The 27,898-nt window shown below is 39.1% G+C and overlaps 1 protein-coding gene and 1 non-coding gene across 2 annotated transcripts; both read right to left on the bottom strand.

The window, feature by feature from the left end:
- Positions 1–1,316: 1,316 nt before the first annotated feature.
- On the bottom strand, positions 1,317–27,898 carry SLC25A26 (solute carrier family 25 member 26). Its single transcript, XM_081801492.1, has 5 exons — positions 26,373–27,898; positions 24,178–24,892; positions 12,582–12,738; positions 8,574–8,683; positions 1,317–1,791 (listed from the first exon to the last, which is right to left on the bottom strand). Exons 2-5 carry the CDS (start codon positions 24,250–24,252, stop codon positions 1,780–1,782), a joined length of 354 nt encoding a protein of 117 aa, XP_081657618.1. The 5' UTR covers positions 24,253–24,892; positions 26,373–27,898; the 3' UTR covers positions 1,317–1,779.
- LOC115940586 (small nucleolar RNA SNORA64/SNORA10 family) lies at positions 27,577–27,682 on the bottom strand. The gene has a single exon (XR_004075323.1). It is a non-coding gene; the product is annotated as a small nucleolar RNA SNORA64/SNORA10 family (small nucleolar RNA).

The following is a 27,898-nucleotide window of genomic DNA, read 5'->3' as shown; positions in this document are numbered from 1 at the left end:
CTTCTCAGGCTCTCACTGTACCTTGTACTCACTTTTCGTAAAATACCTGTAACCCCTAAGTGTACTTACACCTTACACATTCATCTCGACCTGTAGATGGCAAGCCTCTTAAAGGCAGTATCTCATCTTGTCGTTTTATCCTCATTGTCTAGAGCACAGTATGGACTTTCTATCTAAATCCACACTTCCAGTTAAGGACAACACGCACAGAAGAGGAAACAGAAGGGCTGAAGGAAAACAGCCTACATAACAGGAATCAAAGAGATCCAAGTGAGGAACAGATATGAAAGGGATGGAGTTTGAAGAATGACAGTGGAAAGCGAGTTACTTTTTAGATTCTTGAGATAATTTTTTGTGTAATTCTTATAGTTTAGGGTTCTTAGGAAGCTATTAAAATGTCTGTGTGTCTCAGGGACTTCAGGGCCTGAAGTGGAAAAAAAGGTTCCAGGGGAGCCTGGCTGACTCAGGCGGTGGAGCATGCGACTCTTGATCTCGGGGTCGTGAGTTCGAGCCCCATGTTGGGTGAGAGATTACTTTAAAAAAAATAAAATCTTGGGGCGCCTGGGTGGCTCAGTCGGTTGGGCATCCGCCTTCAGCTCGGGTCATGATCCCGGGGCTCTGGAATTGAGCCTCACGTCGGGCTCCCTGCTCAGCAGGAAGCCTGCTTCTCCCTCTCCCCCTGCTCATGCTTGCTCTGTCTCTCTCTCTCTCTCGTCAAATGAATAAATCTTTTTTTAAAAAATTAAAAAATAAAATCTTTTTTAAAAAAAGAAAAAAGGTCCCCAGAAACACTAAGAAATAAACAGAGCAGGGTAAAAGGGTGCCTTAGCACAACCCCTCCGCATGTGCTTAAATACATCAGGAGAAGTGCTTGTTTGAGTGTAGTTAACTAGCTGACAGTGTGGCCTCAGCTTCTAATTGTACAGCAAGTTTCCTAGCAATACCTGTACATTTCTGCCTCCTTCACCTTTATATACACAAGCAACTCCATCTGCAGCATCACTGTGGGCTTCCTCCTCAGTTAATAAGCACCGTTCACTTCCGGAGCAGCTGTCTTCTTTTCTACTCACCCTATCTCCATGGATGGATCATACAACTGCACACAAGTTTGGCAAAATATGACCACAACTGCAAACGAAAGTTACTCTCCACTAATTCATGGATATTTCAAAATCTATCATGATTATTTCAAAAGATGAAACACATTTCCAAAGTTGTCAACCCTTCTTCTATTATCTTGTTCAGTGGTTCTTCTAATAAAAAGATTAAAAAAAAAAAAAAAACTAAAATACGTTTAAATTTTTTTAAATTTTTAAAAGGAATTCAGGGTCTTTTTTTAAAATATTTATTTATTTGAGAGAGAGAGTGTGTGTGCAAGTGGGGGAAGGGGCAGAGGGAGAGAATCTCAAGCAGACTTCCCGCTGAGCAAGGAGCCCAACATGGGGCTGTATCTAATGACCCTGAGATCATGACCTGAGCCGAAACCAAGAATCGGAGGCTTAACACTGAGTCACCCAGGTGCCCCTTAATTTTTTTTTTTTTAATCGATCTCTACACCCAGTGTGGGCTTGAACACAACCCAGAGATCAAGAGTCGCACACTCCACACTGAGCCAGACAGGCGCCCCTATAAATACATTTTAGAACATATTAACAACACAATCAAAAATGGCTTAAACCCCCACCTGGAAAAACACAATGGTAACTAACATATGCACTGTGCTTTGTTGCTGACAAGCACTCCTGACTGCATCAAGGAATGAACTTCCAAGTAGCCAATTCAGTGGGGAAACTGAAAAAAAAAAAAAAAATGAGGTGCTAATGACGTGCTTTATCCATATGCTGATAACCAATGAGCCCTGAATGGGCTACAGCACACAGAAGGTCCAATGACCTTGTCAGATGATAGATAAGCTAAACAACATAAATTGCCTTCGTTTGCAGGGCTCTTAGATGGAATGGGCCTCGAAGAAAACGTCAGATCTGGGAACAACCCTCACTTTATTTTCAAAATCCAAATCAATATGTCTGAGTGTGCTGCCACCCTCAGAACTCGCCAGTCTTTATTGAACTAAGCCTTTCAGAAACTCTACAAGTATCTAACTCAGAAGAAGACACAAGGAACTGCACTTCTGATCAGCATGTGGCACTCCTTGTGCCACTATGCCCAGGAGCTAACATATTCCTGAGTGTGGGACTGCTGAACCAACTCAGTCAAAATATTTAGTAGTGGGATATATATATTTAAATGTTTGATAACTCTAAATCAGTGGTGCTTAAATATCACTGAGCGCCAAAACCACCTAGGAATCTTGTTTAAAATGCAGGGTTCCTGGTGCCATCTCCAAAAATCGTCATTTGTAACCTACTGCCCAGGCAACTGAGTCTAAAGTAGGTGCTCTCTGGGCTACACTTGGAAAATTACTGTTAGAGGCTGTCAGAAAAGCATCTACAAAACATGATTTCCTAGCTTTCTCAATCCCATATTAGAATGTGGCCAGAAAGAATAATCAACCAGCATCTGTGTGTATAGGGACTTCACACAGGTCACCCAAGCACACATTAAATGCAGAGTGGCTGCATTAGGCTGCAAAGAAATTTCAATATTCTTTTATTTCTGCAAACAACATGAACTTAGGCCAAAAGTAGGATAATACCCGGGAAAAGTCAGATCTTAAAGACTTAAAAAAATCACTATGGCTGTCATGTTACACTATCTGCTGTATTAGAGTAAACCTACCCCCAACCCTTCTGATCTAATTACAGATTCTACTTCTCGCAGGGCGTCTTCTGTGTCTGATGAAAGCTGAGCTGTGAAATAATTGAGGTAGGGATTTAGAGATATGGTGCAGCAAACTTCCTCATAAAAATGGCACGAATGGCCCTCTTACTGTTGTTACATATTAAATCTTATTTGATCAATTTTACTGTATTCCAAATTATAAACATAAGGTAGAAGGTTCTAATTATAGTTTTATTGATTCGTCATTAAGTTTTAATCAAGGTGCTGGTACAGGGAATGGTTATTAGGGCAGTGTGCTTTTGTTTCTCTTTTATATACTTAGAGTTGCTACAACAAAGTCATTGTGGACACAGTGGATACCAACAAAATGTGTTCTTGTTTCTAAGAAATCTATTTGCAATGTAACAATCTTCTATCAAAGTAAATGTTACAGAACAATGACCCAACTGAACTATTTATCTTCTCTGTGTCTCTATACCTTTCTGAATATTGACAGCTATGGATGTTTTTGTTCTTCACTCCTTTTTATTCTACCCATGAAAATTTGTTTCTCCTAAATTCACCCATTTCTTTCTCTTACTTTTAGCAACCACACCTGTATGAATCGGAAACCAAGTTCATGCTCCATGAAACTGAAACAAGTTACTAAAATCGGAAGGCAGCATATACATTTCTCAAACATTTATTGAGAAAACAGATACTAAATGGCTTTGGAAAGTTTTGTTTTTTTTTTAAGAAAATGCAAAGACAGAGGCACCTAGGTGGTTCAGTCGGTTAAGCATCTGCCTTTGGCTGAGGTCATGATTCCAGGGTCCTGGGGATCAAGCCCTGCTTCAGGCTCCCTGCTCAGTAAGGAGTCTGCTTCTCCCTCTCCCTCTGCCCCACCCGCCCAACCCCGACCCCGGCCCGTGCGCTAATAAATAAATAAAATCTTAAAAAAACAAACAAAAAAGTACAAAAAGATAACTGGAGCATCAGAACCAACATTTCCACAAACTCTAAAAATTTTTTCAACATATGACACTGTAACTAAATTTAAAATCAATCAAATGTCAACATCAAGATATGTTTCACCTGTGAAGTCATTCTATGTACCCGCTACTGATCACTTTTTTTTTTAAAGTTCACCAGGCATCACAGGAACTATAAAAAGGCATCTGACATTAGGCCTTACCACCTAAGGGACCATGGAAATCCTAAGAGACACAATAAAAATACAACTGTCCCAGAACTGTTTATCTCCAGTGTTACAGACACTTGTTTTCTAGCTCACATCCACCTACACCACCTCCTACATCCAAGAGTTCACACACACACAATAAAACGATAAAGGCGTCAGTATTTTTTAAATGTCCATTATAGTATTAGAATATACAGTATTTTCTACATATGAAAAGATGTATCATTAACATGATTAATCTAACAACCATTATTTACCCTAATTATATATCACTTTTTATATTCTTCATAAGTCTAAAAGATAGGAAGTTTTTAAATTGAAGAAAGCCTATCCTTCAACATGGCAAACCAGCTTTCAGGCAAGATGGCCCTATGTGAAATGAAATAAGAGGCCAAATTCTTTTTGCTGCCTCTTCTCAGCAACATACTATAAAATATAAACCAAATATTGAATGTATGACAATATTTAAACTTAGAGCAACATGCAATTCTAAAATAATGAGAGGCAAGAGTTGGTCACAAGGACAGACGTTCACAACCTGAGAGACACTGAAACTCTCACAACTTGTTATTCTTTAATATATATACTCAAAAAATACTGCACGTAACAAGGTTCTAAAGCCAGAACATCATCACAAAACAAAGAGAAAAAAAACTAAACCTAGGCTAATAGGTTAAAGGATTGTTTTTAAATTAAGTATAAATTGCTTTTAAATTGCAGTTTAAGCTAATTTTCCAGTACAATTCAAGCCCAGGAGTCCTTACTTCGGGTAAGAGTAGAAGGAATGAAAATGTCCAGAAATTCTATGCAAAATGTCCATGTATTCAATTTCTTGCAGAGACAGCCACAGGTTTCATTAGATTACTAAAGGGGTCCATGGCTCATGAAATAATTACCACTTGCCACTCAGAAACTAATACACTGCTAGTCCCATCACTTTTCTAACTTCAGTAAATCATGAAGGCAATTAAAAAAAAAAAAATCCAGAGTTAACTTGGGTTCTGAAAAATAATTTTTAAAACAATGTCAAAGGAAGTTTTATAAAAGCCACTAGTGAATTTAATGTTTCTCGGGCTAAGTTCAACACTCTTCAAGGAACAGATTTCTTAGATTAAGAATTCACTTTACAGTGAAATCTTGCCATTTCCAACAACCTGGATGGATCTAAAAAGTATATGATTTCCTGCCTATGTGGAATTTAAGAAACAAAGTAAAGAGAGAGAGAGACAAACCAAAAAACAGACTCTTAACTACAGAGAGCAAATGGATGGCTACCAGAGGGGAGGTGGGTGGGGGGGATGGTTAAAATAGGTGATGGGGATTAAGAGTACACTTATCACAGTGAACACCGAGTAATGTATAGAATTATTGAATCACTGTATTATACACCTGAAACTAACATGACACTGTATGTTAACTATACTAGAATTAGAATTCTTTAAAAAAATTCATTTTACAATAATGGAAAAGTAGAGGGTTTTATATATCCCAGATACAAAAAATAAATACATTTTTAAGACACAAAAATACCAAAGAGCGGAGATCATCTTTTGTCTTTATCAAACATCATAGCCACAACAATTCATATTATCACACAGAGTAACACTGCTTTTCTGTATAATAGACTATTTCCTCCATAATTCCTTTTCTCCTGGACTTCCCAGATATAATCTGATATGTTTTCATCAACTAAAATGATATAATTAACTTAACGGCATTTCTTTAAAATAACTTTCTTTTAAAATATCTTAACACTTCCCAACTCCTCCTATGAGACGTTTTACCTTGATACCAAAACCAGCAAGACACAAAAAAAGTTAACTATACACTCGCATCTCTTATGAATAAAGAAGCAGAAGTCCTCAACAAAATACTAGTAAACAAAACCTAGCACTAAGTAAAAAGTATTATATACCATGATCAAGTGAGATTTATCCCAGTAACGCATGAGTGGTTTAATGTTTGAAAATCAATTAATGTAACACACCATATCAACAAAATAAAAAACAAAAGTCTCATGATTATCTCAATAGATGAACAGAAACATGGACAAAATTCAACCTTCATAGTGTAAAAAAAAAAAAAAAATTCACCCAACAAACTATCCAATTTGATAAAGGATATCTATGGAAACCTCACAGCTAACAGCATACTTAATTAGTGAAACACCAAATGCCTTCTCCCTGAGATCAGAAAAAACGGAAGGGGCGCACTCCCGCCACTACTATTCTACACTACTAGAGCTTCTAGCCTGGTCAATTAGGCAAGAAAAATGAAATAGAAGGCATAGAGAATGAAAAGAAAGAAGTATAACTACCTCTATTTGCAGGGGATATGATCTCGTGTATAGAAAATCCTAAGGAATCCACTAAACAGCTTTAGAACTGATTGATTAATGAGTTCTGCAAAGTTGTAGGATACAAGATCAATATATGAAAATGAATTCATTTCTATAAGTACCAATGAACTGAAAATGAAATTTTTAAAAATTTCCATTTAGAACTGCACCAGAAAGAATAAGAATAAATTAGCAAGAGGAGTGTAAAACTTATACTCTGAAACTACAAAACACTGTTGAAAAAAATTCAATAATACCTAAGTAAATGGAAAAATATCACCTATTTATAGATTGGAAAATTTAGTATTTTTAAGATAGCAACAGTCTCCTAATTGATTTACAGATTCAATGTGATCCCTATCAAAATCTAAGTTGCCTTTTTTATAAAATTGACAAGCTGATTCTAAAATTCACAAGAAAATGCAAGAGACATGGACTAGGCAAAACAATCTTGACAGAGAAGAACAAAGTTGGAAGACTCGCACTTACTGATTTCAAAACTTACCGCAAAGCTGCAATAATCAAGACTGTGTGGTACCGGCACAAGGACAGACATGGAGATCAACAGAATAGAACTGAGAAATGGACTGCCTATCTTGTCATTGCTTTCCAATTTTCCTCCATTATAATCAGACACCAAATGATCTGTATAACATTGTCTCTACACAACACTAAGTTGAAATTCACTTTGTTGTACTACATTTTTATTAATGTTCCAAGTATGCTAGAAAAAAACGAATAATCTTCAACTGTCAGGTGCAGAGCTCCATACATATCCATTAGGCCAACCTGTCATTTTCTTATTCACATCTTCTATGGTCTCAATAAATGTTTCTGCCTGCCTGGTCTTAAGACTTACAGATAGAAGTTTATCTCCAACAAAGATTATAGTTTTGGTGGGTGGGGGGATGGGTGAAATAGGTGATGGGGATTAAAGGGTACACTTATCATGACGGAAGAAAAATTAAATTTTAAAAAATTACATTTCTATTCATTTCTCCTTGTACTTCTGGCAATCTCTCCTTTATAATTTGAGACTATATTATTTAGTCCAGGTTCAGTTTTATTACATGTCCCAAGAGCACTGTTCCTTGTATCACTGTACAATAGTCTCTTTGTTTTTTGGCTTTCAGTGTTTTTTTTGCCTGATACTGACATTACTTTATCAGCTCTTTTTCAGTTTGTATTTCTGTATCAGCTTGGGTTTATCAGACAACTGGAACCACTATACGTGATAAGAATAAAGAGTTAGTATAAATGTGAACAGTAATTGAGGGAGCTAATTAAGCAGGTTATGTAGAACGGTTGATTCTGCATCTAGTGTTAGGACAGAAATCAGAGGGCAGGGGATGGGCAAGGGTGAAATGGCAAAGAGCAAGGATAAACTGATCCTGTTTCTCACCAACCTCAATGACGTGGGTGACCTATAGTATAAGCTAGCATTCTTCACAGCAGAGCCCACATATCTAAGAATTTAGAAAAGCTGAAGGAGATGATCCAGTAGGAAGTGGAGAGGCTGTAGACCAGAGATGAGGTGTACGAACTGCAACAGTGCCTGACTCCAACACCAATCCTATAAGCATCAGCCCAACAACTGCTTCACTTCTGCGTCACAAATGTTGTGTCAGTTTCTCTTGTAGCCAGCATAACCTGGAACCATCCTGGAAAGGGAGTTCTAGGAAATGGAGTTCCAGCTCAGTTATGCTGACACAATACAAAGCCACCACAATGTGCATGGGTATCTATTTCCATCTCCTTAATTTTCTTTCTGTAAAATAATGTTTTAAGTATGTCTCTTGAAAATAGCACATTGCTGTACATGTTAAGAAAAAAAAAAAGAAGATAGCAGGAGGCGAAGAATGAAGGGGGGGAAATCAGAGGGGGAGACAAACCATGAGAGACGATGGAATCTGAAAAACAAACTGAGGGTTCTAAAGGGGAGGAGGGTGGGAGGATGGGCTAGCCTGGTGATGGGTATTAAAGAGGGCATGTTCTGCATGGAGCACTGGGTGTTATGCACAAACAATGAATCATGGAACACTGCATCAAAAACTGATGATGTAATGTATGGTGATTAACATAACAATAAAAAATTTAAAAAAGAAAAGAAAATAGCACATTGCTGGATTTTTCTTTCATCCTATCTAGACTCTATCTTTTAACTATCATGTTTAATCCATTTACATTTATTGGTGTTTATGACTTTCATAACTTAAAAGAATTGTCTTTTAAAAATGAAATAATCATCTGTACCAGAGATACATGCATGATTTGCACTCCTTAAATATTTTATATGCATAACTTGTTACTTACCACTTCTCCAGCAGAGGCAGCCAACATATGCTTCACAGGCATTAAATATGAAGATGAATCAGTGTGCCACAACCATTTCACATATTCATAGGTGATAAAAAAAGCAGCAGCTGAAATTTAAAACAAACCAGTCTTTCACAAAGTTTAAATATATATTCAAACTGTTTAGAAATGTTTCTCAAAAAAAATTACAATTATTAAATTGTGAGGTAAGAGATAGAGAAAATAGTTGAACACATACTCTTCCTCCCTGCCCCACTCTTGTAGAATTTATGGAGTCCATGTTATATGCCCAAACCTGGACTTATAAAAATGCAAAAGACATGATCCCAGCCCTGAGGGAGCCTAACAGCTAACCTAACATTCACCATTTTGTATTAATAAGTCACTTGACATTTTTTAGTAAACATTCTAGAATAAGATACGAATTTCTGTGATCCAAATTATCTTTACATACAATAAAACAATCCACTACACTGATTCATAGACAGGTTAAAACTGAAAACGTATGCTTTAAATAAAACATCTATTTGATAATGTTTTATTGCTGTTCACTCAAACTAACTAGGGCTACCTTTTACTATATCATGTCACCTTTACATCAAGGAAATAATCAACTATCTAATTACAACTGGAAATCAAAATCTCAAAAAGCTACCCCTATCACCATGAACTAATCTTAACTGCACAAAAGGGCTTTTAAAACCTGCCATGTACTGTTAATCAAAAGATGTTTATCACTTCCATAAAAAAATAAGGCATGAAAGATAAATGAATGACAAATTCATCTTTTGAAGGACACTTGAACAAAATCACATTAAAGTCTAAAACACTCAGAAAAAGAGCTTCATAGTGAAAATCCGTTTTCAATAGTTAAAGTCAACAAGCTTTTCAACTCTCCTCAGGCTGCTAACAAATATAAACACCGGGCCAAATGAGGACTCTTGTCCCTGAAGGAGTAATGACCAGTACAAACAGTTTTACATAACTTACATAGGTCCCTATTCCCACAGTGGTTCTCAATAAGGCTTTCCCTATTTCAGCACACTCACTAAATGTACAGTTAGAATATCCATAACCAATTTCAGCAGTAAGTTCCACCTGCTACACATTTCACCCTCCCACCCCATCCCCACGGAAAGGAGAAAGTGCTACAAGTTTCTAGGTTTTCCTGGTTAACCACCTCAACCTGTTCAGACAGTATTGCTACTTTTGTGATAGAAATATTTTAGAAATATTTTAGAAATGTAAATCCTAGGGGCACCTGGGTGCATCTGACTCTTGATCTCAGCTCAGGTCTTGATCTCAAAGTCAAGAGTTCAAGACGCACTTTGTACTCCAACCTGGGTGTGGAGCCTACTTAAAAACAAAAAACAAAATGAAATGTAAATCCCCAAATTCTCCAAGGTGACACCCAAGAAAATGCCACTAATTGGAAATGATGTCACAAGGTTCCAAGTGAGGCTCTGGACAAGTTACAACAAAGAACAGGAATTGGGTTGATACCTACCGTCTCTTCTAGCTCTATATTATTTTTTTTTTTTAAGATTTTATTTATTTATTTGACAGAGAAAGCACAAGCCAGGCGGAGCTGCAGGCAGAGGGAGAGGGAGAAGAAGGCTCCCTGCTGAGCAGAGAGACTGACGCAGGGCTCGATCCCAAGACCCTGGGATCGTGACCCAAGCCAAAGGCAGATGCTTAACAGACTGAGCCACCAGGCGCCCCTCTTCCAGTTCTTTAAAAACAAAAACCTATGCTTTTTCTACATTCCCTTCTAAATAAAGATCCTGAATAGGGGTCTGCTGTCTCCTCTTTCAACGCTTAGTCCCCTTCTTCCCCAACTCTTCACCCCCACAGAATACTGCAGTCCCCCCTTATCCACAGGGTATTTGTTCAAGAACCCCAGTGCATGACTGAAATGATGGATAGTACCAGACCCTATATATACAATTTTTTCCTATACATACATATCTGTGCTAAAGTTTAATTTCTCAATTAGGCAAAGTAAGAGATGAACAACAATAAATAAAATAGAACTGTAACAGTACACTGTAATAAAAGTATGTGAATGTGGTCTCTCTCTCTCAAAAATACCTACACTGTGCTCACCCTTTTCCTTGTGATCATCCTTGAGATGATAAAATGCCTACGTGATGAGATGCAGGAAGATGAATGATGTAGGCATGTGATGTAGCATTAGGCTACTATTGACCTTCTGCTGATGGATTAGAAGGAGCAACATCTGCTTCTGGACCACAGTTCACCATGGGTAACTGAACCACTGCAAGCAAAACCACGGATAAGGGGGAACCACTGTATGTTCTCAGAAAAGTCTACAGCCACTGAATGCTACATTAGTGTACTAGAACTTTAACAAACAGTAAAAGAAAAAAAAGGTGCCACACAGAAAACTTCTATTTACCAAAAATTCACAGAAAAACAAAAAGGCCATTTCTGAACCACAGGCACTTTGACTGACTACCCAGCATCACCCATCCACTGATGTTCTGTGGATGGCAAAAAACAAGAGTAAGTATGGCAAGAAAAACATTTTCTCACACATGCAGAAGTTCAAAACCCACATGTACGTAAAGTCCTGCTGGCAAGAATCTAAAATAGTCCTGAGTGAGCCTAAACGCACCATGTTCTCCATAGACTATTGCTAATACTACCATCTACCAACACTGATTCCTCTGTGCAATTTGTAAGAGAAAAAGAACTTTTAGAACAATGAAAGAAATACCATAAGAGATTTTTTTTTTTTAAACTCCAATGCCCAGGCCACACCTCAGACCAATGAAATCACATCTTTGAAAGTGGGACATACGCATCGGTACTTTTTTAACCTCGTCAAGTGATTGCACTGTGGTCAAGTTTAGGAATGGCTGCATCTCTCCCACATAGAGAACTACACCTGACAGGGAATGGGGGCTCAATAATAACTTGTTACAATCAATTACTAAAAGTATTAGGACAAATGAAAATTGAAGGATAGCCTCAAAGACAGTTTGCCGTTCTAAGGGCTGCTGGGGGAGGGAGAAGAAGAAAGAGAGAACCAAAGGACCAAAACACTCTTTTCTCTCTGCACTACCAATCTTTATGTGAATACTATGCTCCAGATGAACACAGATGAACATGAAAGAACTTCTCATGAATTATCCTGAGAAAAAACTCCAGAGTTTAAGAATCTCCTAGAGCAGAGGTTCTAAAATTGTGTGTGTGTGTATGTGTGTGTATGTGGTGGTGGTAGTTTTGTTCGCTTGGTTTGCTATTGAGTGCCACTGAAAGCATCAGGAAACAAAATGAGATAAGTATCTGAAAAAAAGCACACCGAAAAGTGGATTAAATAAAAAGATTATACTGATTACAAAATAAGAGGACCATAAATCACATAACGCGACTTCAAATCCACAACAAAAGCAAGACACCCGAAGGAGAGTATACAGGAGGAGGTTAGTGGGAGTTGGATGCATCACATCTAAGAGCAATTTAGTTAAGACAGAAAAGGTTCAAGGCCTCTCAGGTTCATGTGCTCCAAAAGAATCTCCAAGGCAGCAGTTATTAAACTCGGCCTCACACTGGAATCACCTAGGAAGCGACTAAACCCCCCGATACCCAGGCAAAGCCAGACCAATTAAACTTATGGAGGTGACACAGTATCAGTATTTTTTAAAGCTTCCCAAGAGATTCCAATGTGTGGGCAAAGGTGAGAACCACTGCTCTGAGGTATAACAACCAGTATTAGAGTAACATTTTCAAGATTCTAACTGGGAATTTTAACAAGAAAAACCATTTAGAAAGACTGCTCATATTCTATTACAAATATAGTGGAATGGGATCTCTAGCACTAGCGGATTCAAAAGCAGCAGGTTAATGAGTAGAAAACAAATTCAAGAGATAAGCTACAACACATGAGCAATTCTACATGGGGTAACACCATATACCATCCTGAAAATAAATCTCATTATTTTGGTTTTCTAGCGGTGAGAATATCAATATAACTTTTACCATTAGGAAAGGATCCAATAGCAGCAGAAGGAACGCCAGCATAGATTCCACGAAAACCACCAGCCTTATTAAATCCTTGTGGACTCTGAAGCCTGGTTTTAATGGTATCCAGAGGAAATAGTATCAAGTCAACAGCAACACCTGCTACCCCACCAGCCTTTAAAAAGAAAAGGAAAGAAGGTTACAATCAAATAAGCTCTCTGCCATTTGGGGGTAGGGATAAGAAAAAGGTAATCTTTAAAGCATATTTCTCATACCTATCAGTCCACAGCTTATCTGGCATAGTCAAAGGACCTTCTATCTAAATTTATAGATTTTCCTGGGGAAATAACCATTGTTGTGCTATATTCTAAAATTGTAATTTTTTAAATAAATTTTTATTTTAAAAATTAATTTTAAATTCATTTTTAATACTTCCACATGGCTTAAAAGTCAACAAGCAATCTCAGAAAGGTTAAGAGTTCAAAGTCTCTTTCCCTGGTCTAATAACTCAGGTAACCACTTCTGGTTGCTTACTGTATCCTTCTGAAGTTACTCTAGGCATATATAAGCAAATATGAATACGGACTTTATTTTCCTTTAAAAAAAAAAAAAGGTATATACAATATGCACTGTGCTGCACCTTGCTTTTATCACTTAATTTATCTTGCTGATCTTTCCATATCAGACCAAATGTTATATTTTTATCTTTTCAACAAATGAGTAGTAAAACACTTGAAGTAAGACCGTTTGGGGGGGAGACTTCTATTTTGAAATAGGTAATGGTCCTTGGGAATCCAGATCTGTATTTTAAGATTCATACATCTAAGGATTCCTGTAGTATTCGCTCTCCATTGTGTTTATTTTAAAATTCTTCGATAATTTTTAAATTAAGTAAAAAAAAATGGGGGGGGGAGAAAAGCTAAGTTCCCAGAGCATATTAAAACCTGGCCCCAGCTAGTCTTCTCCCAAAAGACATCACGTTGCTTTGGAGAAGCTGCATTCTAAAAACTACAGTAGAGCCTATGTAGAATATTTTTAAACTGGTTACAACTTAGGCAAAGCAAAAAAATTCAGGAAAAATTTTCAGAAAAATATGAACTCAAGAACAGTGTCAAAGAAAGCTCAATACACAAAGTCTAAAAGGCACCATTTAAAAATGTGAATCAAAACCAGTTGGCCATGAGCAGACAGAAGAATTACAAAGACTCTCGATATGCTTGCTACATAGTAATTTTTAAAAATGAATCATTAACTTTTCTCATCTTTTGGATTTTGAACATGAATATATTACCTATTCAAAAGGTAGAAATATATATATTAAAACTATATATTAAAAACTAAGACATAGAAAAAGAAAAATCAGCATTATTCAAACATACAGGCAAAGTTCAAAATGATGAGTTGTTTCCATCCTTTGGGTACACAAAATGCTCAGGTGGTACAAAGCTTAGTACATAGCAAACACACTGCTCTACTTACCACTCACCATAAAACCATTTTAAGAGTTCATTGCAAAAATGAAATTACTCTGATGAGAAATCCAGTAATGAACTAGGAGAGGTAAATTATTAAAAATTCTTTTAATAGAAACAGCAAAGTACATTACCATAAATATTAATACCGTACTATATGATCAGCCTGAGAGACATGACAGAACCTCAAAGACCATGAAGTTCTACTCTGCAAATGATCTAAAGAGATGTCACCAAAACAACCTAGAGATGTGCCAGAATTAAACCACAAGAGGCAGTAAAAGACTGACAAGTAACTGGATTTCTTTCTGGAAATAAAGGCGGCCTTTTCTAAGTCACAAGAATATGTTCCTAAGTAATGTATGAAAGTAAAAAAAGAGCCAACTTTTTCCAACATTCTTCTCAATTATTTTTAAAGGATTTTGTAAAATTCAGTACATAAATAAAATATTATACCTGCCTCATCATTTTCTCAAAACACAAGGAAAACAAAAATACCACTGGGAATGTCTAATAGAACTAGATTCTTTACAAACATGCTGCATTTCACTGTAATTTTCTCTTTAATCTTAGGAGAGAACTCAGAGAGATGCTTGCTATCTACTGCTAAATTTTAATCAATAAGTTAATTAGTCTTTTAATCTATTTGGCTACTTTGCATGCATTGATTCTCTAACCCTTCTTTCATCAGAATTCTTACCTTCAGAGAATAAAATAACCAGATTCAATCTGTTTATCTAGTAAAACACAAATCAGAAGTTACTAATTGCTTTTGCAGATCTCAAACTTCTGTACTCAAATGTCATTTAAATTCATGAGACTAAAAAAAAAAAAAAAAACAGCTAACAGAAAAGGAAAAAGAAAAAAATACCGATATATTTAGCCACACAGCAACATATTTAAGATTTAAACAGAAACTCCTGGGAGTGCTTATAATTTTACATTAATACTGTTTTGCACATAATTATGTTCAAAATGCCCAAGCCAACATTAGTTGAATATAAGGAACTCCATCAAATTCCTTTATTCTTTAGTCTGAGAAATTTGTTTTATTTATGATCATTTATCAATAAGGTTATCAGACAGGGGCGCCTGAGTGGCTCAGTCAGTTAAGCATCTGGCTCTTGGTTTCGGCTCAGGTCATGATCTCATGGGTCATGGGATCAAGCCACATGTCAGGCTCTGGGCTGAACTTGGGAGTCTGCTTCAGATTCTTTCTCCCTCTCCTTCCCCCTCTGTTCCTCCCTGATTGCATGCGCACGCACACACTTTATCTCTGTCTCTCTCTCATCAGGCAAGATAAGTTTCAAGATTTGTGGTCACTTACACTGAAAATGGTAGTTAAGAACTAGACAAAAATCCAAATATACAAAACATAACCCTGATAACCAGCAAGCCTTACTACAGAATAACAATTTATTGAGACCTTGATGTAAAATATGCCTCTAACTTAATAAATGTAAAGTGCTGGCAGGCTGTAGAGAGGAAGTAACAATGAGTGCTTTGAAATGACCCTGGGAGTTCAAATTCAAGACTGCATGCTATAAGACCTTTATTTTTCAAAAGGACACTGGCACCAAAAAAAATAATCACTGCTGCTCCACTACAGAACAAAATCAAAGCACCTGTTTAATTTAACTAAGCAAAATCATCACAGGCCACTGGCCTGAAGGACAGCTAAGAACCAGTCAAACCCTTGACATGGCTTCCCTGAGGAACATCCCTCCTTGGTCTTCTCCACAACAAGGCAGCCGCCGGTGACTGCCTCACAGACAAAGCCCGCCTCTGCTTACCTGCATACTTGTCTTCTTCCCCACCAAGATTCCCTCTCCTTCCAGTGCTCCTGACCCCTCTACACTAATGGCAGCATCAGCTTCAAGAAATGCCAATGTCAATTTCACCTTGCCACTCTCCAACCTGTAAATCTCCCAAACTTTCCAAAAGCCCTTAGGATAAAGAACAAAATCATAGTACAGCCTACAAGGCTCTGCAGTGCAGGACCCCATCTACCGCTCACCTCCACCGCCACTGCCCTCTTGCCACCTTGCTCTCTTTTCCTCCAAGTCCACCTGACCTTCCTCATTTCTAGGACTGTGTACAGATTCTCCCTAATCTCCCAGTCTAGGTTTAAACCCTCTTGCTTGCACATGCTGATCACAATTTTAATTCTATAGTTGAGCATCTGACCATTTCTTCAATGTCTGTGCATCCCACCAAACTGTAAGATCCATACCTGTTTTGTTAACCAGTATGTTCCCAGCACCAGTACATAGGAGGCACTCAATAACTACTTAAAGAATGAATGAATCAATGACCCTAATAAAAAGTTACTACCTCTATGTTAGAAGTTACTACAAATCGGGCACCTGGGTGGCTCAGTCAGTTAAGCGACTGCCTTCGGCTCAGGTCATGATCCCAGGGTCCTGGGATCGAGCCCCGCATCGGGCTCCCTGCTCGGCGGGAAGCCTGCTTCTCCCTCTCCCCCTCCCCCTGCTTGTGTTCCCTCTCTCGCTGTGTCTCTCTCTGTCAAATAAATAAATAAAATCTTAAAAAAAAAAAAAAAAGTTACTACAAATCAACCTTTAACAGGTACATCGAATTAAAAACAAATTGCAAAAATAGGACCATGCAATTCACAAAAAATATAAACAGCCAACAAAATTATGAATATATTGCTTCCCCATCATTAATGATCAAATAAAAACAAAATTTTTTCCCCATAAACCAGAAAAGGTTAAAAATAGTAAGAATAGTTATAGGCACTATTAAGGGAAACAAATTATTACAAGCTCCTGAAGGACAATTAGGCAAAATGAAAATTTTAAATTATAAGGCCTTGATCCTGTGATTTTACTTCTAAACATTTCTTCCACAGAAGTAGTGCATAAATATACAAGATGGTTTACTGCAGCATTATTTGTAACAGTAAAAAACTGGAAATAGGAACGTCTGGGTGGCTCAGTCGGTTAAGAATCTGCCTTCGGCTCATGTCATGATCTCAGGGTCCTGGGATCGAGTCCCACATCCGGCTCCTTGCTCAGCGGGGAGCCTGCTCCTCCCTCTACCTGCCTCTCCCCCTGCTTGTGCGTGCTCTCTCTCTCTGACAAATAAATAAAATCTTAAAAAAAACAAACTGGAAATAACCTAATGGTCCATCCTTGGGGACTTGTTAGATAAATTATGTTATCTCTGAGTAATGGATTGCTACACAGCCTTTAAAAGAATGAGGTCAATCTGAACACACTGGCACAGAAATACGTTATCTTTTTAAATTAATCAAAAAGCTATAGAATATATGCTGTATCATCTCACCTTTCAAAGAAATGTGTATTGATTTGTATATATGCATAACTAGAAGTCTGGAAGCATACACACTGAATTGCTATAAGTTATTGCCTCTATGGAAAGAAATTCAGGACGAGTAGCATTTTTACTATCTTGCTAATTTTTGTACTGTTCCAGTTTTGTAATGAGTAGTATAAACATAAAAAAGTAAAGCTTTTCAAAATGAATACCGCTCCACCAAAAAAAAAAAAAAAAAATCTTAATTCACTGGTTGCATGTGGTATATAGTAGGCACTTAATAAAAGGTAACTAAGAACCTCAACCCATGGACCCTAAACTACCTATCCAGCTTCATTTTGTATCCTCTTACAGACCATGAGCCTCACCCAATCTCACTGTTTCCTGAACATGTCCTAAAACTTCTCATTTCTGCCCTCTTGCTTAGGCTTTTCTTTCAGTGTGGAATGTCCTTCCCATGCCCTTTGTCTCCTATTGACAGCAGACCACCTAGCTCCCCTGCCACCATACCTACATACATATATATATATATACACATACACACCTGCCAAAATCCTGTCCACTGTTAAGGCTGTGACCAAAGGCCACATCCCCTCTCAAGTCCTTCCCAAGCTCCCAGTCAGAATTCAATGTTACTTCCTTGACTCCCCCATATAACTCCATTTATATTTCACTTTGGTACTAACTAACCATTATATCTGACCTGACATTAAGATCCTTCGGAATAGAAGCCACGTCTGTCACCTTTGTTCTAAATATCTAACCTGGAACCTCCTAAGTAGCAGGGCTTCTGCACCTGTTTGCTGGTTTGAATCAAATGGAAATGTGAGATGATGAGAAAACACTTTATAAAAAGATTAAATGTTCAGAAGACACACAGTCCATCACTCTTTAATTGCCCCTGTTGTGGTTTGCCAGAGCACTTGTGACCACGGAAAGCCAGTGCTACCTGTCTGCTGCTTAGCATTCCACATTTACACTGACAGCTTTGTGGTCTACTTAGGATGACTTCTCCAGAAATTCTGTTTACCCTCTCCTCCTGATGGAAAAGGCTGTGTCGGCTCACTTTTGTTTAGTGAGGCTATTCTCAAGAACACAGTAATGGTTCTAGAATTTGACTTGAGTATCCTTCCATTTCTCCAGAAATTCTTTCAGATTAATTGTCTAGATTTATTGTCTAAGAACATAGCTTTGACATCAGACAGACACACCAGGCTTCAATCTCAGCTGAGTCTCCTTAGGAAAGCTATTTCACCCTCTCTAGGCCTACACTTCTTCGTGGGGAAATAATAATACCTATACTTCATAGAGTTTTTCACAACGGAGGTTATATGAGAATTAAATACAATTAGTGAGCCCTTGTCTCCTTTCTACAGCAGACCACCTACTCCCCTGAAGTGCCAGTAAAAACTGCAAAATGCCAGCCTTAATCACTTATCAATAAACATGAATTATTTTTAGTATGTTACTATAAATATCCTTCAGTTTCCTGATGCAGTATTTCTGACATGACAATATTAAAGGCATGAAAAAGGCTTAATAGAGACTGAAGACTATGTTCATATATTAAATCTCATATGTTCGTATACAGAATACACAAATTCAAGTCTTTCATTAGTAATAATGAATTGCAATGTCTCCTCCAACTCTGCTCCCTGGACAAGAATCACCCACGGACACACTCCACATAAAGCCAAATCATGCAATGCATAGCAGGAACAATTCAGCACCAACTTAAACTTAAGGAATATTTATGTTCAAATTTCTTTGTGACCATTAGATTTGCACGTATGGGTTAATTTTTTAGAAGCAATGCAAAATTGTAACCACATGACTTGGGCTATGAAAAAACTGCAGAGGCACAAGTTAAAGTGCTCAGGAAATGGTTACTTTTTAATCACTCCTTGCTACTGCATAGCTAATTTTTGTTGCATTTTCTTTTTAATGTCTGCCTCCTATTTGACTGTAAACCCTGAGGGCCGGGACCGTATCTTCAAGGCACTCTTCCCAAGTACCACAGCAAAGGCTGACAAACATGTCTCGTTGAACAGACAAGGATACCTAATTTGTGGAGGTAGGAAAACTACGGGTGTTATTTTTAGCTTTCCTCTATTTAACATTTCACTAATGCTATTCAAATATCATACATGTTTTCAATATTAAATGTTTATTTCAACATGTAGCATTTGTTTGGGAAGTGGTAACAAAAGCACATTAACAAGTCTTTTACAATTATCAAATACTAAAACTTTCCCAGCAGCCCCTCTTACGGGGAAAGAGAAATGAGAAAGGAAAAGTGGCCCTATCTTCTAGTACTTGAGACACAGAAAAAAGGCCTCCATCACAGGACTGGTTCTCAACAGTGTTCCTAGATGACTGGCGGTCTCCGAGGGTGCCTTGATGTTCCACTGACTGATCAAAAGTCAGAACACACTTGTGTCTAGGTGACCTGTCTACTCAAGACAAAAACAAGCAAAAAAAGACCTGCTCCCTGACTTAAATGCCATAAAGAAAAAAGTCACACAGAGCAACCTAGCAAATGTGGAAGCATAACTCCCAATTCCTTGCAGATCTGGAGATAAGCCTTCATCATCGGATACTAACTTCCCTTTACACCAGATTGAAGACTAGGAGGCAACCTTCCAGAAAAGAAAGATATGTGGCAAAGAATGTCGAGAACTTCCCTCAAAGTATGTCCAATACTTGATTCTTCTCTTTTCTTCTGTTTTCTCACCCCACCTAAGAAGCCCTGGCAACATCCCCACCATTCCCTTCAAGTCACATTCGGCCAGTGGTTCTCAGCAGAAGGTCAGGCCCAGTGAGAAGACACTAGTACATGAAGAGGATGAAAAAGCTTTTCCAGAACCACCTCACTAAGAAAACAACTTAAAAAGAACAGTCAAGCAGACAGTCCTTGCTTTACACAGTAACAACATGCATGAACTTCAATTCCCACAAGTAACACAAGTCATCCAACACCATGGTTCAAATTACAGTTAACACAGCAACATTTTCCAAAAACAGATAATCAAAAGAGGGAACTAGCCAACAAAGATGAAAGTGCAGCAAATAAATGAAAAGTGCTAACACTGAAAGTGAAAGTCAAATCCAATGTAAAGTTACAAAAGACATAGCCAGCCGTGGGAATAGGAACACTGCTGTCCAAGAGAGATTCTAGATATGCGTCAGAGGAAATTTGTGAAGGCCAACTTATCAACATTAGTGAGGAAAGTGGCTATGACCAAAAGGATGAAGATGTCCCAGAGGAAGGGACACCAGCAAAAAGTCTTCCCATTAAAGGAACTCTTGGAGATATTGCATAAGGTTGAAAGCACACAGGATAAAATGCTGGAAGTTGATCCAACCTTCGAAAGCAGTATGACACTTTGCCAAGGCATAAAAAAGATGTTTGTTCTGTACTGTAAGTTATTTGACTAGAAGACCAGCGCTGGTCAAATTACTTTTGACACGTTTTCTCACAAAGAAATAAATTCTTAGTTTCTAATGTTTTAAATTACAACGTTCTCAATATTAGCTTTACTATTTTTTTCACTTCCCTATACATTTTCAATCAACAGTAAGAGTCTGTCATTTAATGCTGACAAGAATTTTTAGGTCATTGAAGAATCATACGCTTCCTCATCAGTTATTCTGACCATTCTGCATGGTTTCCGCTTGCATGTTTTGACAACCCAGGCTACCACGCAAAGGACCGTCTGTACTCTACACACTTGCCAAGGTTCTTTTCCCTGTAACCTAGGACTGGTTAAAAGTAACTACAGCAGGATGTTTTGGGTTTCATCCAAGTAACAAGCCAGATAAATTCATGAACTACCAGGACAATGAAATAGTTAAGTACTGAAGGGGAGAGAAGAGTCAGGCAGGAAGGAAAAGAGATATAATACAGGGTGTGGTATTTTTAAAAATATAAAGTACTTCTTTATATTAAAAAAACTAGAAGACAAAAAGTAATGCTACTATCAAAATTATTTTGTGTTATCTTGGGAAATTGCAATAGTTCTTTTTTAATGAACAGAATAGTATTTTTATAGTTTTAATTACACATGAACAGATGTACCAATGTGCGGTGTTATATTTTTTTTCTCTTTCATAAGTATTTTCCATGTTCTAGCACATACTCCCCACAAGCACTGTTGTTAATGGCCCCTAAACAGTTGATGAAATGCATCTTTTAACGTTCAACCTAACCATTCCCGTGTTTCATGTTTAAGTGGCTTTCCATTATCTTCACTGAGTTAAATGTTATGAACAACTTTAAGTTACTAATACTTAGTTCCAAACTGCTTTCCTAAAAGTATGCACCAGTCACTATACTCTGAGGTTTTCTCTTCTGAAAAGCCTACTCACTCCAAATGAACACTAACATCCCAGAGGCTCTCCCGGTATTCAACTCTACAACCCTCCCATCCTCCTCCTGAAGCTTTAGGAAGTATTTAAATGTCTGCTACATGCCAGGCTCTGGACTGCATATCTGACATTACCTCATTTAATACTCAGAATGTGAATTTCAAGGCCAGCAATCATTAAGACCTACCTTTCATTCATTCATTCATTCATTCACTCAATAAGTAAAGCCGAGTACATATAAAATGCCAGGCACTGGTAAAACAGTAGTAAGCAAAACAAAACTCCCCCAGGAGCGCTCAGCCTCCCTCAAAGACGCTCCAAAGCTGGAAAAAAAAAAAAAAAAAACCGCCACTCCATTGCTGAACTACTTTGATAATAAAACTTTCTAATGGCTTCCATTATGCTTCAATAAAATCCAAAACCTTTCCATGGCCCACAAAGACTCACTTCAGCTGACTTTCTCTACCTCTCTAATATACCCCCGCCAACACTACCCTTACCCACTAGGCCCCAGCCACCACTTTAACATCCTCAATTCTTTCCACCTGAGGGTTTTCCTTCATGCTGCTCTACAAAATGTCTTGCGCTTTCTTATCTTTTATGTCTTAGTTTAATGTCACCTCCTCAGGGGCTTTCTTGGCTACTCCATCTCAGGGAGGTTCTCTAATATTATTCTGTCTCTATCCCACTGCAGTTCATTTCTTTTTTTTAACAACATTTTTAAAGATTTATTTATTTGAGAGAGAGAGAACACAAGTGGGGGGAGTGGGAGAAAGAGAGGAACAGACAGGGCGCCCATCCCAGGACTCCGAGATCATGACATGAGCCGAACTCAGACGCTTAACCAACTGAGCCACCCAAGCGCCCCTCAGTTCATTTCTTAAATAGTACTTACGAGTTTGGTTTGTTCACCACCATACCTCCAAGGGCTATCGGAGTGCTCAGTGGACAAAATACATGGCAGATAAACTGTGTGCTTAATAAATGAAATCATTCTTCTTTAGCTTGAATGAAATCTAACTTCCTCAAAACTTCTACTTATTGATCCTAATTTTATCTTGTGTAACTATAATGAAAAAAAGTATATTTTTCAGTATTTCTATCATACTTTAATAAATTTTAAAACTACTGTTCATTTGTTAACTCTGGCACTGACCTGTAGCAACAGCTATGGCTGCTGACTTCAGAAACAGTATCAAGGAGTGTTTATGGGAATGGAATCCCACAGTACACCAACTGGATTGGAATCTGAGCTCCAACACCTACACACATGAAATAGATCTCACCTGTGTGACTTTGGAGACGTTACCTAATCTCTCTGTACCTAATTTCCTCATTTGGAAAACGAGGATGGGACTTAGTTGTCAGAATTGATGTACATGAAGAGCTTATCCCAGTTCCTGGCAGGGTAATGTTAATTGTCAAAACTATCACTGTCACACTAGCCACAGAGGAAAACTTCAAAATGGTAACGTATTTCTTTGGATCTTTAAAACCCAGTTTACACAAGTGTCAGCAAACCTAAATTTAAAACCATCATCCACAAGTGTGGCTAAGGCATCCCCTTGCACATCTTTCCGTAACACCCTGAAACTAGCCCTCATGCCATTTAGCCTAACAGTCATTTTACTATTCTATCTCCATCACCTGACCCATGTGAGCAGGTCTAGCTTGTTCACCATATTATCTCCAACACCTGCAACAACAAACCTTTGATAATTAAATGAAGAAATTCCACCAAGCCTCCATTACTTCAGTGGGAGCCTTTTTTTTAAAAGCTGCCTTTTTTTTTTTTTAATACTGTTTCTGCCTACTCTTCCACAATGACCAATCTGTATTCACTGCTGGACTTGCCATAAGAGGCTTCAAAATATTACAGAAATTTTTGTTCTTAGGTTTTGTTTTTGATGTGAAAACATGTTGATTCTTGTAGTTTTCTAAGAAATTAAACACTACCATCTTACTGGCTCCATAACTACTTTTCTTATCACTATACCCACAGCCTACAAGAACGCTTGAAATAAGGAGATTTATTATATATTGAATGAAAGATAGGTCATTTTCCGAGAGTGAAAAAAGATAAAGCTAAATGAAAACCACAGTCCTGGACAGAGAGGAGTCTGTGCGATGTAAACGTTTTTTGTTTTGTTACATATATTTAATTTCCCAGTTCTCCAGGTGTGGTTACAGTATATAATTGAAGCTCTTCTTTTTTTTCCTTTAGGTAAACCATCCGGCGGAAGACTGTCGAGCACCCACCCCCACCCCCGTCTCCTTCTGTTTTCCGGGTAGGAATGACACAACCTTGACCCAGAAACCCCGCGCTCCCTCCCAGACCTGCCTGGTGACCAGTGACCCCAGGACGGTTCAACGCGCAAAACCGGAAGAAAGTGCTAGGGCACAGAAGCCACTATGGGCTCCAGTGCGAAACTCCAGCGCCCCGAGCGCCCACCCTACCGTCCAGCACTCACCACGAGCGAAGCCGTGAACCCAGGCCGGTCCATGGCCCCGCAGACACCTCCAAGGCTATCAGACGAGGCTCTCATTCACTAGGCGCCGCCATCTTGGAGGCGGACCAGTAGTGCGGCACTTCCGCGGCCACGTGAGATTGAACCACAACAACTACACGTGCAACCCCGGAAGCCTTGCGGAAGGAGCGCGGGGAAGGAGGGGAGGAGGAGTCCGGGGAGGGATGTGGTCGAGCCAAATCTCGCGACTCTTCTCTGTCTCTCCGGTCGCCCCCTTGTGATTCGCCTAGACGAAAGAACTCTCGCGAGTAAATGAGCCTTGGCGGGATCCTGGAAGAGAGCCCCTAGCGGAAGGCTGGCTGAAGCTAAAGCGTAAATCCCAAAGAGGCGTGGCTTAGTGGAGGGCGGGCCCTGGAGGGGCAGGACGGATTTCGGGAGGAGGCTTGTGGTTTCCAGTTACTTCTTTTTGGTTTCCCTCTTGGTTTTAGGTGTACAAACTTTGTCTGAATCTCTGTAAAACAGACTCAACATCAGAAGATTATTAAATAGGGGCGCCTGGGTGGATTAGTCGGTTAAGCGTCTACCTTCGGCTCAGGTCAGGATCCCTGGGTCCTGGGATTGAGCCCCGCCTTCGTCTCCCTGCCCAGCGGAAAGCCTGCTTCTCCGTCTCCCTCTGCAGCTCCCCCTGCTTGTGCTTTCTCTGTGAAATACATAAAATCTTAAAAAAAAAAAAAAAAAAAAAAAAAATTATTAAATAACGATATAGTAAAAGACTTTAAAAGTTTCCTTACTCCAGCTAAAAATTAGCATCCTCTATTTCTTACTAGCAGTTATTGCACTTAATATTATTTACTTTTTAAATTATTTATTTGCTTATCTTGTTCGCTGCGGTACCAGTGCGCATATCTAGAAGACCAATTTATTAAGTACTTAGTAAAAGTTTCTTGGAGTGGACCTGCCTTTACATTTATTAAATAAAGTTCTGTGTTTTCTTTATTCTCATCTAGATGTGTCATCTAGAAATGATTAACAAGCATACCTTTAAGCGTTTCAGATTCTGAGCTTCACTAGGTGAAGTTTGGATACTACTTTTGGGCATAACTTCTCCAAGATTGAGTTTCCTCCCTGAAGTGGGGATAATGATAGTAACTTCTTCATTTGGTACTATTACAGATTCCATGAGGTAATGCATACACATTCTCAACTTAGTTCCTGGTTCATAGGAAGTGCTCTCTAAAGATAATGGTAATGTCACCTTCCTGCTTTAAATTACTCCCTTTTGCTGCACACATGATTTGACAGAGAGAGAGACAGCGAGAGAGGGAATACAAGCAGGGGGAGTGGGAGAGGGAGAAGCAGGCTTCCCACGGAGCAGGGAGCCTGACGTGGGGCTCAATCCCAGGACTCTGGGATCATGACCTGAGCTGAAGGCAGATGCTTAACGACTGAGCCACCCAGGCGCCCTGATAGTCCAGGTCCTTACACACTTCCCAGATGGTGTCTTCTGTCACACTTCCCACTGGCTAGGCTACTCAAAGACAGACTATACACTTTCAAGCCTCCACATTTTACCCATGTTGTTCCCTCTACCAACAACACCTTTCCCTATGCTGCCTGCAGAACATTGGTACTCTCCTGTTTGCTACATGTCACGATCCATAGGCCATCTCAAAATATGCTGGTTCACGTCCCCCAGGCCAGCAGGAGAACCTCTTACACTGTTGTTTGTCTCTTTCAAGGGCTTATATGACTAAGTCAGGCCCCCCAGGATAATCTCCCTTTTGATTAACTCAATGGTTAGCCTTAATTACATCTGCAAAATCTTTGCTGTATAATGCAACATAATCATGGAAGTTATATTTCATCATGCTAACAGGTTCTACTCACACTCAAGGGAAGTAATTGTACAAAACATATGAATTACAGGGCCGGAATCTTGAGAGCCATCTTAGAATTATGCCAACCATATTTACCCATAAGCCCTTGCCAGCAGGTTCCTCAAAGTCCATCAAGGTTCTATCAGTAGGCTTGCACTAATGTTTTCTTCAAAGTCCTTCCCTTTATCTACTGCCTGGTGACAAAGCCACTCCTATGGCTTAAATGTTTGTTACAGTAGCACCTCATTTTCAAGTCTCAAAATCTGTACTGGTTACCTATTGCTGGGTAATAAACTTAGAACAACAATCAACTTTTATTACCTCACACAGTTTCTGTAGGACAGGAATCCAGGAATGGCTCAGCAGAGTGGTTCAGTCTCAGAGTGTCTCTCATGAGTGTGCTGTCAGGTTATCAGCAAGAAGACTTGACTGGGACTGGAGGATCCACTTACAAAATGGCTCACTCCATGACTGGCAAATTAGCACTATTGGCACATGGCCTCAGCTCCTTGTCACACAGACTTCTCCAAAGGGTTGCTTGAGTGTCCTCATGATATGACAGCTGGTTTTCCCCAGAGTGAGTGGTTTCAGAGAGAACAACACAGAAACTATAATGTTTTCTACGACCAAGGCTCAGAAGTCACTCAGTTGTTATTCCTGCAATAGGCCATTTGTTATAAGGTCATCCCTACTTTTTATGGGATTGGACTAAACAATGGCATGAATACCAGGAGGTCAGAATCACTGGGTGTCACCATGGAGACTGGATAGTGCATCAGAGATATGCAAGTGAAAACTGTGATAAGATACGACATACCCCCTAGAGCAGCAACGATAAAAAAGACCCAAAAGGCCAAGCGTTGTTGGCAAGGATGAAGAGCACCTGGAACTGGTACAACCACTACAGAAACCAGTGCCCCTCTTATTTTTTATATATATGTTTTTAATCAGGCTTTAATTCACTTTATTTTTCTTGTGTAAAACTATGTGGTGGCCCTAGTGGGAGCCAGGGTCCGCTGCACAGAGACTCTGGCAGGGGTCTTTACAAGATGGTCAGTGAATTCCTGATAGGGAGACTTGGTGAACACAGTCTCTTTCCAGAGGTCAGGGGTGAGACATTTATAGGTCTTGGAAAATGCATCAAAAGTGGCCTTGGCAAAGTTGCCCAGAGTGGCAGTGGAGGCCCTGGCCGAGGTGTAGAGTTGTCAACCTCAGCCATCGTCAGTAGCTTCTTGAGACAATGTCAGTGCCTCTGGGTGGCAGGGATGAACCACAGCAGCCAGCCACTTCACATGGAACAGCGTGGGCATACCGATCTTGTTTCCAAAGGAGCCTCTCCACACGAGGACAATGGAAGAGTTGGCCAGGATGATGGCCCCACGGATGGCAGGGGCTACCTCCTTTGAGCACGGAACACCCAGACCGATGTGTCCACTGTAGTCTCTGATGGCAAGAAATGCCTGTGAAGAGCCTGGGGTGGTTGGGGGCCCACTGGCTTGCAAAGCCTCAGCAACCACAACCCAGGGCCTGGTGCACCTCTCAAGGAAAGAGTGGCCACTGTAAGGCCAATCTGAAGTCCTCTGGAGCACCTTTCTCTCTATTCTCATTTTTTAATTGCTTTCTTAAAATGTTTCTGCCTATAATTGAATCCTCCCTAAATTCTCCCTGTCCCCCACCCCCAAGTTTTCCAATACACCTCTTAGGTATTTACCCAAGAGAAATGAAAACATGTGTCCATTATTGTTCACAGCAGTTTTATCCATAAGAGGCAGAAACTGGAAACAACCCAAATGTCCATCAACTAGTGAGTGGATAAACATATTGGGGTACATCCATACAATGGAATA

The sequence above is a fragment of the Leptonychotes weddellii genome, chromosome 1 (genome assembly GCF_054177405.1).
Source record: "Leptonychotes weddellii isolate Sample4059 chromosome 1, ASM5417740v2, whole genome shotgun sequence".
Classification (NCBI taxonomy): Eukaryota; Metazoa; Chordata; class Mammalia; order Carnivora; family Phocidae; genus Leptonychotes; species Leptonychotes weddellii.
The sequence above is the reverse complement of the archived record's forward strand: the minus strand, read 5'-3'. Positions and strand labels throughout refer to the sequence as shown.

Bases quoted from the DNA above. Each gene is read 5' to 3' on its own strand.
- SLC25A26 (XM_081801492.1), bottom strand. From the start codon at position 24,252: ATGAGAGCCTCGTCTGATAGCCTTGGAGGTGTCTGCGGGGCCATGGAC. The intron at 12,739-24,177 runs GTGAGTGCTGGA...TTCTTTTTAAAG, and splicing joins GGTTCACGGCTTCGCTCGTG to GCTGGTGGGGTAGCAGGTGT. The intron at 8,684-12,581 runs GTAAAAGTTATA...TTTAAATTTCAG, and splicing joins TATTGGATCCTTTCCTAATG to CTGCTGCTTTTTTTATCACC.